At 41.3% G+C, this 18,809-nt stretch overlaps 1 protein-coding gene across 7 annotated transcripts in view; it reads left to right on the forward strand.

Annotated features, from left to right (window-relative positions):
• GPM6B (glycoprotein M6B) overlaps positions 1 to 18,809 on the forward strand; it is a 163,065-nt gene that overhangs the window by 128,044 nt on the left and 16,212 nt on the right. For 3 of the 7 annotated variants that reach the window (XM_079123247.1, XM_079123249.1, XM_079123248.1), the window contains exon 2: positions 1,787 to 1,906. The exons of the other annotated variants lie outside the window; for them this stretch is intronic. In XM_079123247.1, the coding sequence (XP_078979373.1) occupies positions 1,787 to 1,906 (120 nt within the window). The remainder of the gene's footprint in view (positions 1 to 1,786; positions 1,907 to 18,809) is intronic. 7 annotated transcript variants of the gene reach the window in all.

Consider the following 18,809-nt stretch of genomic DNA (forward strand, 5'->3'; position numbering starts at 1 on the left):
CATGAGCCTCACAAGTTCTTGGCTGCAGAGAACATAGCACCTTTGAGAATCTCCTTGAACAGTAAGGTAAACCTCGACATCTAAGACTTGGAATTATGAACTTTTATGAACCCTGAATTAACATCAGTAGTTGAGGACCAGGGTCATTTCTTTAGGAGGCACAGCACAGCTCACTTCTGAATAGACCTCAGAAAAACTCTCTGGGCTTCCCTACTGCCTCTGTGTAAGAGTAGAAAACAGCCGCAAATGCACAGGCTCCAGAGGAGGTTGCCTTGGTTTTTAAAGTGCGCCCTCTGGAGGCTGATTGCCCAAATGCACACTCAGGTTCCTCCACCCGCTGGCCCAATGACCAGGGCCAAGTGATCTTTACGTTCTTGTCTACCTCCCTTCTTAATTTGTCAAGACAGAATAACAATGTCATTGGTTAGCTGTGATGGATAAGGTAACAGGCACCATGTGCTTATTAACATGACAACTAGTGCATCATAAATTGCATAAATTATAGCTATCAGCTCAGCATTGCTAACAAAAACAGCAGTAGCCAAAAAGTTTCGTTGTGCAGTTCTGATCTTATCCAAGTATCTTTTATTTCTCCTTTTAGACGAAGCATTTTTATTTTACCTTGAAGTCAAAAAGGGTTTCTCTAAAATGCCACCTAGAAAAGTAAGTCTTTGCTTCCTAATCTGAAATTTCTTAAGAGTTTTCAGAGAGAGTGGAGCATGGAGCTGAGATTCCATGCAGGCACTGTCAGGTTGTCAATGTACCCTGTCAGGGTGTTTGCTTCTTTGCCTCCTGATGTGGATATTTACCAAGTCTTTATCTTCAGCGATCTAAGGTGCCAAATGGAGCATTAAACCCACTCTTCTAATGGAATCATTGCCCACATCAGTGCCAGAAGTTTTTTTTAATCTTTAAATATTTGCGATACCCCAGAGGACATAACCCCTTATCCAGTTTATGGGATTTTTCAGACATATAAACTGACCATGGTGACCTTAGTTTCTCAGGGATTTCAAGATTGTAATTCAACTGTTACCAGAAACTTCCTCTGTGCCAGGCAAATTGGTAGATATTTTCTTCTCCATTCCCCTAAAATGTAAGAAACAGTCATATTGACAGAGACGAAAGTCCTCTGGAGGCCAGTTGTCAAGACTTGAATAAGCTCTGGTTTGAGCCTCAGACCCATAGCCCTTTCTTCACACTGAGAAATAGGATTTAATGCAGAACATTGTAGACTGACATTCTGAACTGAAGGGGAGGTGACAGAGAATACCACAGGTGTCAGTGGGAGATAGATACTTCATCCAGGATTCAGTAGGCCACTGGGTTATTTGTCAGATTTTTAGGACTGAAACTGGGGACAATTATAGAGAGTGAGCCTATGTTCACCTTTGCTTGTGCAGCTGGCAAAAATTATAGTGCTCTGTCGGTCTGAAAAGGAAATAAACAGAAAGAAAAATTATGCAAAGCCAAATTTTAACTATAAATAGTATCTTTTCCAAATGAGCATTTTGAGGGTTGGGTTGGAGGGGGAGGTGTGGAGAAATGAACAAAGAAGATTTTGGTGATCTGTGTAAGTTTAAATTAAAAAATGGAGGATGCAACTCCAACATTCTTAAATGTATCATGCAGAGTTGTTAAACTGATGCTGAAGGATTGCATTTCAATACCATATTTTTAAGCTCCCATTCCCTTGAAGTATATGGTAAAAGAATAAATAAAAATGCTGATATAGAATCTTTGCTGGAGATAGAGACACTGACTCTTTGCCACCTGAAATTGGCAGTGAACAGCAGAGCTGAAATGGAAATTGGCAGGTACCACTGGATGTACCCAGGCTCAAAGAACCACCAGTACCATCCTGTGCCAACCATGGGGGACAGGGCTAGCCCCTTGAGCAGTCCAGGTAAATACAGCCTTGGGGTGAATTCTAATAGCAAGTCAACTGTTATCTTTACTATGATTTGTAATGGCTCTTTCAGTTTTGTGATATTTTATGTTGTGCTTGATGCTTTAATTTGTTGACATGGGCATGGGTGGAATTGGCCCTTTAAAAATTTTTTAATCATCTTTCATTTTCTCTCCCCCTTTCCATTCCACCCCATCTTTCTCTATTTTCTCTCCCTCTTTCCTCACCCCATCTCTTCGTCTTGAAGGGAGCAGTATACAGTAAGATATGCCTTTAGGTTAACATAAAATTTTTGATATCTGAACCAATAATGCAGGAGGGGCACCACATAGGTCCACCACTGGGCCTGGAACTGGGCCAGGGCGGTCAAGGAGCCTTGGCTATAAGAATCCTGAGCGTCCCTCAGTGTCTCTTCACCCTGGCTGTTTTGTGCCACCCTCTTTTAATGTTGGTCATTGCCTTTGAGAAAGAAAAATCCAAGCATATAAAATTAGGGTTGGATCAGTGTGTGTTTGACCCCCACCAGGTAGGTCCCTTGGGTTCAGTTTCCATTTTCCCTGCTCGTGAGGAACACTGGTGTCTTAGACCACTAGATGCTAGGTCTGGATGAAATCTGGGAGTGGATTTGGGGATCTTAGGAGGGGAGAACGCTGACCAATATGGACATCTTCCCTTTTGTATTCCCAAAGTGGCAATGTTCAGCTCGGGTGGCAAAAACTAAATGATTTAGCTAATGTAGAACTGTAGCTCAAAGTATGTCAAATGTGACATAAAGGGCATATGGAAGGTCAGATAAACACAATAGCAGGCTTAAAGTATTGCTGTGATTTTTGGGTAAACCCATAATATCATCTCTCCCAAACGGTTGCTTGCTTTGTTAGGAATAGATCAGAAATGGCAGCGTAGCAAGTACATCTCTTGAAGGAGCAATCCCGAGGTACAGTGGAAGATACATGGAATGGCAAGGTCATAAAACCCATAATTTCATAAAACTGTCTTTTTCCTTTAAGACCTAGATTGTAGTGTCAAGTTAGTGGCCATGAAATCTGACTTTGTATTTAGTTCTGTCTTGGATTCTGTTAGGTGCCAGTTGTGTGTGTACCTCTGCAGCACTGGATAGGAAAGGTGAGCAGGAATACATCAGGCATCCATTCTCATAGATCCTTTAAAGAATGTGGGGGGTACCAGATGTGGTGGGGCACACCTGTAATCCCAATGACTAGAAAGACTGAGCCAGGAGGATCGTGAGTTTGAGGCCAGCCTCAACAACTTAGCGAGACCCTGTCTCAAAAAATATGAAGGGCTGGGGATGGGGTTCAATGGTTAGGCACCTCTCAGTTCAATCCCCAATACAGAAAGAAAAGAAAAGAAAAAAGAAAGGGTTCTGGAATCTTGATTAAAAAAAAAAAAAAAAAAAAAAAAAAAGTCAGGGCTGGGGAGATAGCTCAGTTGGTAGAGTGCTTGCCTTGCAAGCACAAGGCCCTGGGTTCAATCACAAGCACCGCCAAAAAAAAAAAAAAACAAAAAATGCCTTTAGACATGATATAGCCAATACAATACTATTCAATAACAAAAAGAAATGTAGTATTGACCCATGCTGGGACATGGGTCAATGTCAAAAACATGCTAAGTAAAAGAAGTCAGACACAAAGAGACTAAATGTTATATGACTTTATTTGTATTAAATTTCTTGAACTGGTGAATCCATAGAGATAAAAAGTAGATTACTGGTTGCCAGAGGCTTAGATAAGTGGGGAATGGGCAGTGACTATAGATGGGTACAATAATGAAGATGTTCTAAAATGACATCGTGAAGATGGTTACACAACTTCGTAAATGTACCCAAAACCATTGGGTGGTACACTTGAAACAAGTGAACTTTATAGTATATAAATCATACTCAATAAGGGTATTTACAAAAGCACCCCCAAGCTATTAGATATGTATAGTTTAATGTTACTGGGGGAGGATATTTGTTAACATAACAAGAAGGCCCCTGTTATCAGAAACTACTGCTTGAGGCAGGAGCGTGGTCATTTTAAGTACAAGTGTTAGATGACAGTTCGTGCTGTGCGATACCACCAACATGGGCTGGGTACTACTGCGAATCGCACCCATTCATCTTTCTGGAGAGCTTGACGCAGATGAAAAATAACTGACAACAGTTCCTTGTCCATTCAAGTCTGGTTTGAGCACCAAAAAAATTCAGGCCAGCATAGGTTTTTTTTTGCCAGATAAAGTTAGGCAAAGTTAGGCAAAATGGATTTTACCTGGGCATACTGGTGCACAACTGTCATCCAGCAACTTGGGAGACTGAGGCAGGAAGATCCAAGTTCAAAGCCAGCCTCAGCAAATTAGCAAGGTCCTAAGCAACTTAGCAAGACCCTGTCTCAAAATAAAAAATAAAAAGGACTGGGGATGTGGTTTAGTGGTTAAGTAGACCTGGGTGCAATCCCTAGTTCCCCTACCTCCAAATCCTAGATCCTGAAATGAACTGCAATCAATGGCGGTAAAATGCTTCTGAGGCATAAAGCATTGGGACCATTTGTGTCTGGTGCTGGCCACAGAGTCCTTACTCTTGATAGTATAAAGACAATGGTGTAGGCCTCGGGGGAGGGGGCTTTAACCCAGCCATGCTATCGCCTTTCCAGGAGCTTAGAGGTTTTCTTGGCTTCAAAATCAATGCAGTTGCCATTCTGTACTTAGATCCCAAACCAGATGGTGTGAGGGAAAAAATAGAGAATTCCATATGGCTCATGTGCCTTTTTTTTTTTTTTTTTTTTTTTTTGTATAGAGTTCTCAGTTTCTTTCCACTGGGGGAAAGAGGTTTCGATAGACTGACCAAGAAGTCTTTGCCAAAGGAAAATGCCTCTCTCGCCCACGTAGTCTTGTAGCAAGGGTTACCATTCCTCCAGTTTCCTTATTCCCCATTGTGTCAAGGCAGCTCTAGCGTCCTTTGTCTTGATTTTTTTTTTTCTCATCTTTTTTTTTCCCCCCTGCTGTAACTTCCTGATAGAATGACTTTTTAAAGACCTAGGTAATTACTCCTTCATACTTCTATCTTTTCATTTGTTCACTCCTCTGGACAGGGAATGTCCACATCTGGTCTCGCCTACAAAGGTCAAAGGAGAAACCCCTTGTGAGGCTGCCTGAGGGGTCTAGGCCTGAGATAGTGGTCTGACACTTATGGCAAATGTGAAAGAAGGTCTAATGCCAGATCTGTGTTCCATGGAAAATTGTGCTTAAGGTCCAGGGAATATTCCCAGGATGCTATATAATGTTTTACACGGGCTTAAGAAAATAGTCTAAGAGAATTTAGATTCTCTATTCCAAGTATGGGCTATAGCCCAGCAGAATTGGCATTCCCCGGGAATTTGGGAAAAAGACAGAATCTCAAATCTCACTTATCTGTACTGAATCAGAATCTGTATTTTAATAAGATTTCCAGGTGATTCCTACGTACATGAAGGTTTGGGAAACATTATAGCCAGGTCCATGAGCAAGAAAGGCACAGACAGGAAGGAATCAAAGATGTGAATGTACCTTTAAAATCTAGACATTTGTCTTTGGAAAAGAGACAAAATTGCTGAAGGTATTGATTCTTTCTTCTTTCTGTCTCTATTTATGGAGAGGTATGAGTAAGAATTGCCATGGCAATCATGAACACGAGTCCTAGTTGGTTCGAAGGACAGTGACCTTTGATTCTCTTATCTATTTGTCTGATGAAGGAGATTGGAAGGGGGCTTGAAGATGAAGGTTCATTTCCTTGTGCAAAGAGAGGGCCAGAGGACAAAGTCGATAATGGGAGCTTGGGAATTGAGAATCCAGCCTGACAGATAAGGAGTACAACAACCATTAACTTCACCAACCAATTCCTCCTTTCCCAAATCTGAATTGCTCTGTTGCTTGGATTGAGATGGCCATAGATCATTCCAGAAGTCCAGAAAAAGATGGTGCTTTCTCACCTATGGAACATAATAGAGAGGTGAGGAGAGGAGAGCTATGAAATACTGGTGTTTAGCAAGAAGCCCAAAGGTTGTGCTTTGCACGGCCAAGTTTGAGGTCTTTCCCCCAAATATTTGAAATATATTTCAAAAGGAAAATGCCTACTACAATTGTGTGTACCATTGGGCCTGTGCGTGTAGTTCGCTGTCTACCATAAGCCACGTGCCAATCCTTCTGTGCAGGTTCTGGGGCGCTGCCTTAGCTGTTCAAGCTTTCTGAACTTAGATGACTCAATCCAGGGAAGCTCTCAACCTGTCAGGTGCTTCCAGTCACTCTGGGTGTTTCTGGTGTAATGGAGGGAAATGATGAACAAGCATATTATAGCCCAGGTTCATGCTGCCAAGTTCCTGAGGTTTTTAGAATTTTTTGCATTTTGTTTTCTGCTATGTAAATTATTTCATTATAATTAAATTATTTCAATTATATCATGAAAAGGTGGCCTGTGGTACAGTAACTATTTTATAGCTTATTTAGCAAAGACTTTAATCGGCCATTTTATATCCATAAACCATTTTTGATTGTTCACAGACGTTCAATTTTTGGTCCACTACACTGTTAGCAGATGATTAGCACTTGATTGTGTAAGAGTGGCTTACTGTGTCTGTGGTCTATCAGCTCTTTCTGCCTTTTGGTCCTGTGTCTGACCTTCATCTCGGAGTAGGAAGATAAAGCAGAGATGAGAAGCAAATCGATCCATACTGAGTGCTGATATGGAGCTTTTTGATAGGCACAGCAACTGGTTTTGGGGACACAATTTGGATTATTCCAGGCCGAATAATTCTTGGTGTTTTAGAAGTAGTGACATCTGGCCTTTGCTTTCTTCCTGATAACACTCACATTGTTTTCAGTTAGAAATTTATTTTGTTTTGAAATGTTTTGCTCCCCTTCCAGGTAACTGGAGCTACCTGGAAGTATCTGAGGTAGCCACTTGAGTCTTCCTATCACTCCAGGCTATCCCTTCAGACCCCAGTTCACTCTCAAATTATCCACACATATCAACTGTTTCCAGCTCTGTGAAAAGCTGATGTAAAATGGCTTTTGTACTAAATGGAGAGTCATTTAGATGGGTCGAGGCTTTCTCTTAAGGGTCATCATACTTGCATTTTATCTGGAAGCTTCCATGGACGATGCTTTGGCCCCAAGCAGACTAGTGCTGAAACGTCAGGCTGGTAGGAGGCATGATGGGATTGAAACAAGTGCTTGAACAACCTTGTTTATCAATGTAATCAATGGAGATTCCTTTGACTTAGGCTAGGCTTGTGATGCCACCCACTATGTTTTTTGTAAATAAAGTTTTATGTGAGCCAGCCATGCTCATTCATTTACAGGTGCTCGGTGGTTACTTTTATGCTCCAATCACAGCACTGAAAAGTTGCTTTGCAACAGTAATCCCTACAAAGCCCTGAATCAGGGAAGTGTTGTCCCATTACCTTGGCCATATTCTAGTCCTGAGAAGCAAGTTACTAGGTTCAGCCCACACTCAAGGGGAGGGAATTACCCAAGGGCATGACTATAGGAGGTGGGGATCAGTGGGGCCTGTTAGAAGGCTGCCTGCCACAGTCCATGTAAATATTTCACAGTGGAAATGCATCCTAGGTTCCCTGAAGCACTGGTTTCTCTCCTGAATGATATTGGCCCCTTCCCTTTCCCAAAGCTTCACTTTTGAGAGTCCGCATCCCCACCTTAAAGTGTTAAGTACCTAGTGGGTGCTTGATGACCCATGAGGCACTAGACTTTAAGTTCTTTGTGAACTAAGGTCTTCATATCTCACTCTTTTCTTTATCCTGTCTCAATGCTGGACCCATTTATAGTATTGTGAAAATCACTTTATTGTTTAGCATTCATGATGTGTGGCTTTGTGTGATACCGTACAGTTTTGGTGTCCTTTGTGTGCATGGCTGGTCTCCTGGGCCAGACTGGTCAGGACCTTGCACTCTGAGTTGCACAGGAGCTCAATAGGTATTGAAGTAAACTGAACTTGACTGGCTAGTGCAGGTCCCCACAATTGCCTGCATATGATTCTAAGTTGGAAGAAAGAATGTAAAAGGTGTTAACCTTGTGGACTGAATTAATTTTCTCTAATACATTTTCAACTTTGGTTTGTAATAGAATAGGTGAGATTTTAAAATCCCAAAACCACCTCCCTCCAGACCAACTCAGGTCCAAATCTTGGAATGGAGTTAGCCATCAGCATTCTTGAAAGCTCACTAGGTGATCCCATATGTACCGTAGGTTGAAAACCACTGTACCAGACCAGGGTCTCCCAATCAAAGGAGGTTTTACCTTTCAAAAATGTGCTGATGAGGTTCCCAGCTGAGAAAATGCCCCTGGAATCTGGTGGGTGGACGCCAAGGATGCTGCTAAACACCTGTACGCCATAGAAGAGTCCTCTCCCTCAATAGAGAACCAGCCAACCCCGAAAGTTAAGAAACCCCTTATCCTTTGAGTTGGGACATTGGCAGTAGAAGCTCATGGAGTGGCTCTGTTAAACCTTTTGCAGGCATGGACATTATATACTGAATGATCTCCTCACCTGCTTTCTACAGAGAAATGCGTGCTTTTAAAAGGGACACGGCACTTAAATCAATAAATTTGAGTCTACAGATATGTATGCAATCTCTACCACACACACGCATGTACATGTCTATATGTGTGCTATGGATAACCCTATCCATGCAGACATGCACATGGGACATTGCGTGGGGGGGTGTTATTCCAGTTACAGGAACAGGTATGTTTTAATCATCTCCCTTGACTTTTCTTTCTCCTAATTGTAGCCTCCTGTCTACTTGTCTGGTAAAGGTCCTGAGTCCTCTCTGACCCTTTGCTGTCCTCAGCCCTCAGCACCCAGGAGGCCTCCTGCTCTGCCTTACTGATCTGAGGGCCTATCAGGTACAGGACCCTGCTGTTCTGCAGCCTCAGCATTGGTCCCCCAGCTCACCCCACCCAGGATGATGTGGATCTTTCCTTTTGCAACCAATCTTTAATTCCACAGCCCTTTTAATTACTATTGTCTTTTGTAAAAATTGAACTTAACAAATAATTTTAAGAAACTTGTTTTGGGGAATAATCGACATGTGTGTACTGCATCTATTTATGGTGTCTGGTAAGCCTTAACATGTGTGCACCCATGAAACCAACAAACAGGATGGTGACATGTCTGTTACATACTGAAGTTTCCTCAAACCCCTTTTAATCCTGATGCCCCTTCCCAAGCAACCACTGATTTGCTTTCTGCCTCCTTGGACAGTTTGTATTTTCAGAAATGGCCCTCCTGAAGATCTGTTCACATAAATCTCTCACCCTTTCTCATTAATCCTTTCCTGTAAAATGTCGTGACATTGATTGCCTAGTAGCTCCATGGCTTTGTCTGATTTTTATCCTTTTTGCTCCTGCTAAAGACACCCTACCCACTTGGAAGCAAACGCATACCCGTTTTGCTACCACCTACGGCTGAAGACTGTAGTTTGCACCCACTTCGATCCAGCCTACACACCAGAGCCAGATTCATCTCTTAAAAGTACATCTCAGATCATGTCACTCGCCTGCACACAAATCTTCCCTCTTTGCCACTGCCTGCAAAATGAAGCTCAGAAACTTCAGGCTGGCTTGGGTGCCTCCCACGGGGCAAGGGAGGGCCCACCTGCCTTTCTGGCACCCTGCTGTCCTTGAGAAACTCAGCTGCACCAGAGCCCCAGCATCACACTGGTTCTGCTTTCCTCCCCTCAAGCTTTTTCATGGCATCTGTTTTTCAGGCCCTGTCAACCAGAAACCCTTTCCTTGGCTCGCCCTACTAACCAAGATCTGCTTCTACCTCACTCCCCCATGTCCTTGTGTCACCTCTGTATTCTAATTAAAGGTTGTCTTACGTCTTTACATGTCACTCCCTCAACCCTCACCCTCCCAAGGATCAGTGCTAGGAAGGGCACACCTCTAGCCCCCAGCACAATCCCTCAGAAGCAGGACTCTAGACACTGAATGAATGGAATTCAGAAGAGTGGACATGCTGTCCCCCAGGTGGTCAAGGAAGCCAAGTACCACTGGACCTCAACATTGCTTCCTATAGATCTTCTCTTCAAATCTGTGTTGTCTGGACTTAGAGCCAGATTCCCCTACTCAGTATCAGTCTCCCTAATTGCTTGGTCCCCTACTTGACCAAACTAACAATAAATACATGATAGTCTGGAAAACCAAAACCACTTCCCACAAACAGCAGAGGAAGAGACTAACAAGTATCTGTTTCTTGAGTTTGCTTATTTCCAGTCATGTAAGTGTATGTTTACTTTCATATAATTGTTTATCTTGCACTGCTCAGACCTTATTTCAAATATTGGAAGTTAATCGATTTTGCGATTTTCACAGAATGCCATTTCAGAAATCAAAGTTCCTCCTTAAACAGATTTTAGGACAAGCTTTCAAAAGGGTTTGATGAAAAACACTTCCCTTTACGGCATTAAAAAGGCTCAGCATTCTTAATGTTATTATGTAGCTGAATTTTTATGTCTAGGACTATAAGAAAGAAAAAAACTGAGAAGCAATCTATCATTTAAGTGATTTTTGCACTTAGCTCTTTAACAGGAAGCCCCTCTGTGAATTGACTTAATGTGCTATACTAGTAGTTCTCAGACTTTGAGGTGTTAGTCCCTTTATACTCTTTTATTTTTTTCCTTAGGTCCCCTTATACTCTTAAGAATAATCAAGTCCTCCCCCAAAAACTTTTACTCATGTAGGGTATTTATACCTATTTTTCTATATTAAAGTATAACTAAGAAATGTATTTCTTTAATAATGAAATTATTAAAATAAAAAACCCATTATCTGTAATCTTAAATGTGAAAATAGTACCATTTTATATTTTTGTAAATCTCTTTAATATTTAACTTAATATTTGATAGCTGGATATTTGCCTACACCTCTGCATTCATTCAGGGTATCTTGCTTTAGTTGAAGTATATGAAGAAACCTCAATCTCTCAAAGGTATGTAGTTGGAGAAGGGAGGAAGGTTTTAATGACATTTTCAAATAGTTGGGGAGTTTTTCCTTGACAATACACCAGAATTCAGTAAGTAGTTGTTTCTTTTTTCTCTCTCCCTTCACATTTTTTATTGGTGCATTACTGTTATACATAATGGTGGGATTTGTTGTTACATATTCATACATGCCCACAATAGAACAATATAATTTGGCCCATATCACTCAGTAGTTGTTTCTTAAAGATTTTGTATGTGGAATCTGAAACATGTTGATGAACTTTTTGTACTCTGTTCCATTAAAATTCATCGCTCTATTTTCTGCTTTGACTTTTTATGTTCTAGAATGATTCTGTAATGAAATCATGTTGTTTGCAGGAAAACGGATGGAACTTGAGACCATTATGTTATGTGAAATAAGCCAAAGTCAGAAGTTCAAGTGTTGTATGTTTTCTCTCATATGTGGAAGCTAGAGAGGAAAAAGGAAGAGAAAGGTGGGGAGTGGGGAGGGAGATTAGTAGAGGAAAGGGATCAAGGGGTGAGAGGTAGAGAGGGAGGGGGAAAGTGCTGGGGAATGATATTGGCCAAATTACGTTGTTATATTGTATGCATGTACAAAAAAATCCCATCACTATGTATGACTATAATGCACTGGTTTAAAAAAAAAGTAGAAAAGAGGAAAAAAATGATTTTGTAAAAATCACACACTGGTTGTTTGGAAAACATTGTTTCTCTGAATTGATCTTCCAAATATTGATACATTTCATTAAACTATATTTTTAAAAATCCCATTTGTTCTTATCACTGTTGATTCTATCAAGAAGCCCTAGAGCTGTCACTTTCACTATGGCAGGTACAAGTTTCCCCAAATTCATTGGCAGCAGATACTACCAGTTTTCTTTGAAATGACAGACTGTTCGCTTGTTTCTTTTAAAGGAAATTCCTGCTAAATTCCTAAGTCTGAATAACTATAGCTTGTCATTCTTCCTCTCTCTCTCTCTCTTTTTTTTTAACTGGGGATTGAACCTAGTGACATTCTACCAGAGCTACATCCTCTGCCCTTTTTTAAAATTTTTATTTTGAGATAGAGTCTCACTAAATTGCTGAGGCTGGCCTTGAACTTGTGATCCTCCTGCCTCAGCCTCCTGAGTTGCTGGGGTTACAGGTATGTGTCACCACACCCAGCTCCTGGTTAGTCATTCTTCCAATAAATGATGGTGTTCTGCAAAGAGAAAAAAAAAGTTTTAAAGGGAAACTGGCTTTTTTGTATTTCTCTTCCTATGAGTACATGGTGGTAAAGAATGTGCTAGTGAGAAGTATACTTTGCAGCCACTAACTGATATCACCTAAGGTGTAAGCAGTTTTGTCGGGGGAATGTCAATGCAGTGAAGTAAGTAAATAACATCTGAGCACCATCATAAAAAGAGTTTTGATCTCACAGACCTCCTGAAAGGGCCTCTCATCTCCCAGGGCTATGCGGACCATGCTTTTAGAACCCCACATTCTGCCCTCTTAGCTCAGCGTGAAGCTGGTAGACCTGCATGCAATACAGAATCACCTGGGAGCTGGCATGAAATGCAGGAACTCGCAGGAGCTCAGTCCTCTCCTGGGACCTGCTTGAAAAGAATTTTGCATTTTAAAGTATGCAATTAAAGTTCGAGAGCTACTGCTATTTAATGGGCTTTGCAAACTTTTCCTGTAAAGGACCTGATGGTAAGTATCTGTGGCAACTACTCAACTCTGCCTCTATAGCTTGAGAATAGACAATATGTAAGTGAGCGACTGGCTGTGTGCCAATAAAACTTTATTTATGGACACTGAAATTTGAATTTCATATACTTTCCATGTGTCACAAACTTTTTGAGCTTTTTTCTTTTCTTTGTTAACTACTTAGAAATGTAACAATCATTCTTAGTCCACAGGCTGCATGGAGAGCCAGATTTGGCCAGTGGGCTACAGTTTGCTGATCCCTGCTCTGTATCACTTGTTTGCCAACTTGGGTGCTCATTGAAATCACTCCGGGAATTTAAAACGCCAAACCAAACCTTCTAATTCCTGAAGTCCCAGCTCTAGGAATTCTGATTTAATTACTGGGGGTGAAGCCTGGGCATCAGGATTTTCAAATGTTCTGCAGATGACTCACTGTGCAGGAAAATTTGACAATGTCTGTTCTATAACTTTCTTAGAGTAAATTTTGTTTTAAGCATTTCCTTTTACATTTCAGAGTTTCGTAGTGTCACCAGATGGCTGAGACCAGGATTGTGCATTGTAACCTCAGAGCAGGGCTCTTCACTCTGGATACTACTAACATTTTGAGTTCAATCATTGTTTGGAGAGGGGTTGTTCTAAGGATATTTAATAGCACCCCAGGCTTCTACCTTCCCCCTGCCAGTGGCATCCTCTGGGGAGAATTGCCCATGATTGAGAACCATTGGTCTGAATATGTGTAGGCGTTTTGTTGATGCCGTCTCAGGGGATCTTTACTTTGGCACTATAGACATCCAAGGCTGGATAAATCTTTGTTGCAAGGGGCTGTCCTATGCAGTGTGGGACATTGAGCATCATCCCTGGGCTCCACAGACTAGATGCCAGTAGTACCCCTTCCCACAGCTGTGACAACCAAAACTATCTCTAGGCATTGCCAGATGTCCCCAGGGGCAGTCATCCCCTGTTGAGAATACTCCTTAGACCTCTTGAAGTCAGGAAGCTTCCATCCACTGACATTCACTTCTGCTTCTCTTAACTAGGATTCTGCCCACCTCCATTTTCTTGTTACTATTTGAAAGTTGCAAAGCTTGTTTCCTCCTTTTCTTTTCAGCTTTGTGGCTCATCAGAAATCAATAAAGTAGCAAAGAAGGTCCCTATAGAGGAGTGGTGTGGTGTGGTGTGTGTGTGTGTGTGTGTGTGTGTGTGTGTGAGAGAGAGAGAGAGAGAGAGACAGACAGACAGACAGACATTCATTCCCTAGGGAAGAATCTGAGCCCTTGTTCCCGCTGACCCCCCTCCTGCTCCAGCATTAAATCTGTAGCCAAGATCACAGACAACTTGGGCAAATCACTTGGCCATTATGAACTCACAGCCATGGCAACGGCCATCCACAAGCCCGAGAACAAAAGGTATCTTATTCTGTTGTTCTGCACAAAAGGTTCTAGGGATGCTGGAGACAAAATGGCTATTGAGAGAGGCATTGATGTGTATTTTTTTCTCTCCCTACTATGTGGTTTATATTTAAACTGTCTTAGGCTAATGCACACTGGAGCTTTTGTGTGAATCAAAACCTAAAACTGTTTAGCTAAAGACCAGCTAAATGAAGACTTAAGGCATTATTAGCTCAACAGGGGTTTGGTGGTTTGGTGAGAGGTATTGAGAATTACTAGTAAAATGTGCTAGAAAGTCTGGCATTGATTTTTTTTTTTTTTTTTTTAAACTAGTAGGTCACAGTCATCTAGGAAAAAAAGTTTCCTTGCCTCTTCTGGTTCATGTTAACCAACACTGCCATTGCTGGTTTGAAGCTTGGGAAGACTCAGTCTGTGGGTTTGTAAGAATATCCAAGAAAAGCACTGCTCTTCCTTGGCTAGTATCAATTTCCTATCCATAGTAGGATGCTCTGCTGATACTGGGCACCACCCCCATACTTAAAAAACATCAGCTTGCTTATGACTTCCTGTACTGGAGACAGTCTGAATCAGAGGTCCACACTTCCTTTGTATAGGTGCTCCCAGCACCGTGCAGGGGTGTTTGCTTTCTCAAGTAACTATGTACCTGTTTTCTCAGCCCCTGCAATATGCCATGGCACTAAAGTATCTTGGGTATGAAAAATTCCAAGGTTAACAATATTTGCTTGGCTCTGAAAAAGCACTATAATTGTACTCTTCTCAATATAGCCGAACAACTTGAAACATTTTGTTTTTTCCCCCTTGTAGTCCCTGGAATTTGCCATTTGATTTGCAAGTGGCTACAGTGTTTTGATCAAACCCAGCAGGCCACCATTTTCTTAGGGAGAAAAAACCAAATACCATGGAATGTGAAAGCAGACATTGCAGATGAACTCAGGATACACATTTGAGGTGGGAAGATGGGACTGCTGACTAGCAGTGGGCTTCTCCAGTGTTCCTGTGCACATGGATCCTGGAGTGGGGTGTTTATTATAGTAGAGATGCTAACTCAGCTGATCAGGGCTAGGCCCAAGATTCTGCATTTCTCACAACCTCCCATTTCTCACAAGCTGCTGCTGCTGGCCTCGGAAAAGCACTTTCAATTGATAAGTGGTTCACCCGCATCCCTTTTTGACCAGGGATCATACTCTGAACACCAACTGGTGCTTTTAGATATGGGCTGCAATCCTTTACTATAAAAAGTTGCATAGTGGATGCGTTGGGCTTTGCAAGCATTGTGAACTGTCACAACTATGGACAAAAACAGCCAGGTGATTTATAAATGAGTAGGTGTGGCTGTGTTCCAATAAAATTTTATTTACATAAGCAGGTCACAGTTTGCTGACCCCTGGTTTTGGAGAAATTCAAGCATTGACTGTGATGGATACTGTGGTGGGTCATTGTTACTCCCTTTCAGAGTAAGGGGGAAGTCATTAATTCTCCTGTGGTGATATTGCATTAATCATGGCTTGTCCTTTGATACAGAGTTTGATGGTTGCTGTGGTCAGGATGACATAATAGATGAGGCAATGTCTGCCTTTCCAGGCTGAATTTCTATCTAATAAGTATGAAATAAAACATTACTGTGGACATACAAGGTAAAAGAACCCCTTCAGCCCCTTCCACATACATATATCCAGAACTGGCTACATACTTTGCAGGCCTGATATAAAACAAAAATTCATATGCTCTTGTCCAAATATTAAGAATTTCAAGGCGGCCACGGCAGAGCATTAGGCCAAGTATGTGGCCCCACATAACTGTAGAGGTAGCCTGAGCACTCATGACCATCACAACCTTGGCCACTAACTCTGCTGTATACACACCTACCTATATTTCAAGTTAAATGCTGTTGATATGAAGGCACTAATACTGTTGATATCCAATCTAAGAAAATATTTTGCTTTTTCTTACTAACTTTTTGAGCAATTCTGGGATGAGTATGTGCCATGTGGCCAAGTTACCCAGTGTTCAGTGATATCTTGCCTACTGTTGATAGAAGTGGCTTCTAGAATGGCACAGAAGATGCAGTGTGGAGTGATCTGAATATCTACTACCCAGATAATTTTTGATCTGAAGATAACTGGCCCACCAAGCTAGAACATGCTCTTATAGTGCTTATTCTATAGCAAGCTCTTAATTGCTATTAAACATTCTTATGTGTTTAAAGTTCCATTTTCCCAATATTCCCCAGTGGTATTATTTCCTATCAAGTTTTCCCATATTGTGTGCTACCAGCTTCTAGACACACTGGCTGGCAGGGTCTGTAAGAGTTTTATCTTTGCATGTGTATTAAAGATGACCAATATGGTGATTTCAGTTCCATAGAGTCAAGGGTTCCTCCAGCCACAAATGAAATCATCTGTTGAAAACATAAGGACATTGGCATCTACCGAGACAGTGTGATTCATTAAAGTGATTCCCCAGCTTCTTAAATCCCTGGTTTCCCCTGCTGTTACCAAACTAGATCCACAGCATGGGGTATATGAAGTCCCTGGGAGATATAAATTGCAGGGAAACTTTAGCCTTGATCTAGTGTTGAATTTGGGACTGGACATCAGTGTTCTTCTAACCCCACTCATCTTTTTGAGCCTGGGAGCAGCTGTGATGTTTTCTTTGAATGAAGCAGAATGTTCTAACCCTTTGAATAAGAGGGCCTTTTGAAGTGGCAACTGTGGATATAGAAGGATGAGTTCTATTGTTAAAGGGCAAATGTGCTACACCAGGATACCTAACCCTAACTCCAAATGACGAGAAAGGATGTGTTTATTAAAAAAAGAATATATATATATATATATATATATTTACACACACACACACACACACACACACACACACACATATATATCAGAAATGTCCAGAAATTAATGGGCATTTTGTCAGGTAATATGTCACTGTCACATTAGTCATTTAAGTATTCTGCATATATGTCCTTCAACAGAAAGCCTTTCCCGCTTCCTCCTCCAGTATGAGTTCTATTCCCTTCTGTCCTCTTCTCTCTTCTGACCCTCCAGGGGTCTGTATCCTGGCCATGATCATGCTATATATTACGAGTTAGTTCCTTGTCTGCCAGCCACATTAGACTGATTTTGAAGGCAAAGATGTCTTATTTCAGATGTGTATCCGTTGGTGCTAAGCACTCACTGTTTGGCACCACCCAGTAAGTCTTCAAAAGTACTGAAGTAATGAAATCCAAAGTAAAACCTGGTTATAATCCAATTTATGTTATAGAAAATCGAATATACACCCAGTCAAAAAGTGTCTTTTAAAGCAGCATTCTGCAATGATGAAACAATTGTTCTGTATCTGCACTGTCCATCATGGAAGCCACTAGCATAAGTGGCTACTGTACACATGAAATGTGGCGAGTGCAACCAAGGACCTGAATATTTAATTTAATTTAAAGTAAATAGCCACATGAAGTGGGCATCTTACTGTACAGCACCATCCCAAGGCCACACATCTCTGTCCAAGAAGGACCAGTCACAACTGGGTTAGCCAGGAGGCAGGCATTCATCTTATTCTTATTACAGAGACTGAGAATGGGGGGAAGGTGTGAATGATGACACACATAGGTCTCTTTTTATATAATGGGGCACATCAAGGCCAAGGATGTTGGTTTCTCTTTGTTTGGAAGCCTGAAAGAACTTGGACTTAGTTGCATTCCTCTTATCCCAGATCCCAGAAAGTCATATGATGATAGAAGAAAGTCATATGATGATAGAAGATCAAGCTCCAACACCACTGTTCACAAATCTCAAATGTCCAAGGGTCTATTAGGTACTGACCTGCTAGTGAACTTGAACCTTATTGTACACTGGTCCCCATTTTAACCAGGTTTCATAAATCTATAGGGAGATTGGTCTTCCTGAAAATGGCTGATCATATTCTGAAATAGAAGAAAACACAGGTTTCTTATGAAGTCCTGAATTTTTTTTTTTTTTTTCCCCCAAGAAACTAAAGAGAAAGGTTCATAGTCACTTTCCATGTTGGGTTTCAGCAGATGTTAGTTTTGGATAGGATGTTCATCCATGCAGAAAAGTTCATCTCTGCTGTTACACTGGTTTTTCATTTCCTGGATACTATGAAGACCATTTGGGGGAAGGAAATTTAACTGGCTTAATGTGCTTGTCCTGAGTAATGAAATTGCCTGATTGCTGTTAAACATCATGATGTGTTTAAAGTTCCATTTCCCCCACAAGCCATTTACTTAAGGATTTGACTAATATAAATAGGGATGGGCCATCAGGAGAGATCCTGACATTATCCTGCTGAACTGAAACATAAATGTCTCCAAGCTGAAAATGTCACCTCTCTGCTCATCAGAGAGGCCTTTATGAACATCTTGAGTAAGAGTCTCATCTTCTCAATATTAAGAGTGAAGTATGGCTCTATCTCATTCATTTCACTTCATGGATGCTCATTTTGTCTTTTTTTTTTTTTTTTTTTCCTCCCCCTCCTTCTGTTCCTTTTTCCCCTTCCAAGTACTATCACCCGCCAGTTCTGGGTTTGACTTTGAATGTGTGTCAGGGAAGGGGCAGATGGAAGCTGGGGGATGGGAGGGGGGGAGGGGGAGAAGGAGGATTGTGAATGAGTTGCTTGTGCTGGCTGGGCTGGGGTGGGGAGTACTTTTATTAAAAAGTTGAGTTAATTTCTGATACCAACTTGAATGAAATTTGACCCACTTGAGTGGATCTTGGTGACTTTTGACTTCACTGAACTAGGGATCCAAATACCTATGACTTTTCCAAAATGATCCTTTGATATTAT

Source organism: Sciurus vulgaris, assembly GCF_902686455.1.
Source record: "Sciurus vulgaris genome assembly, chromosome: X".
NCBI lineage: Eukaryota > Metazoa > Chordata > Mammalia > Rodentia > Sciuridae > Sciurus > Sciurus vulgaris.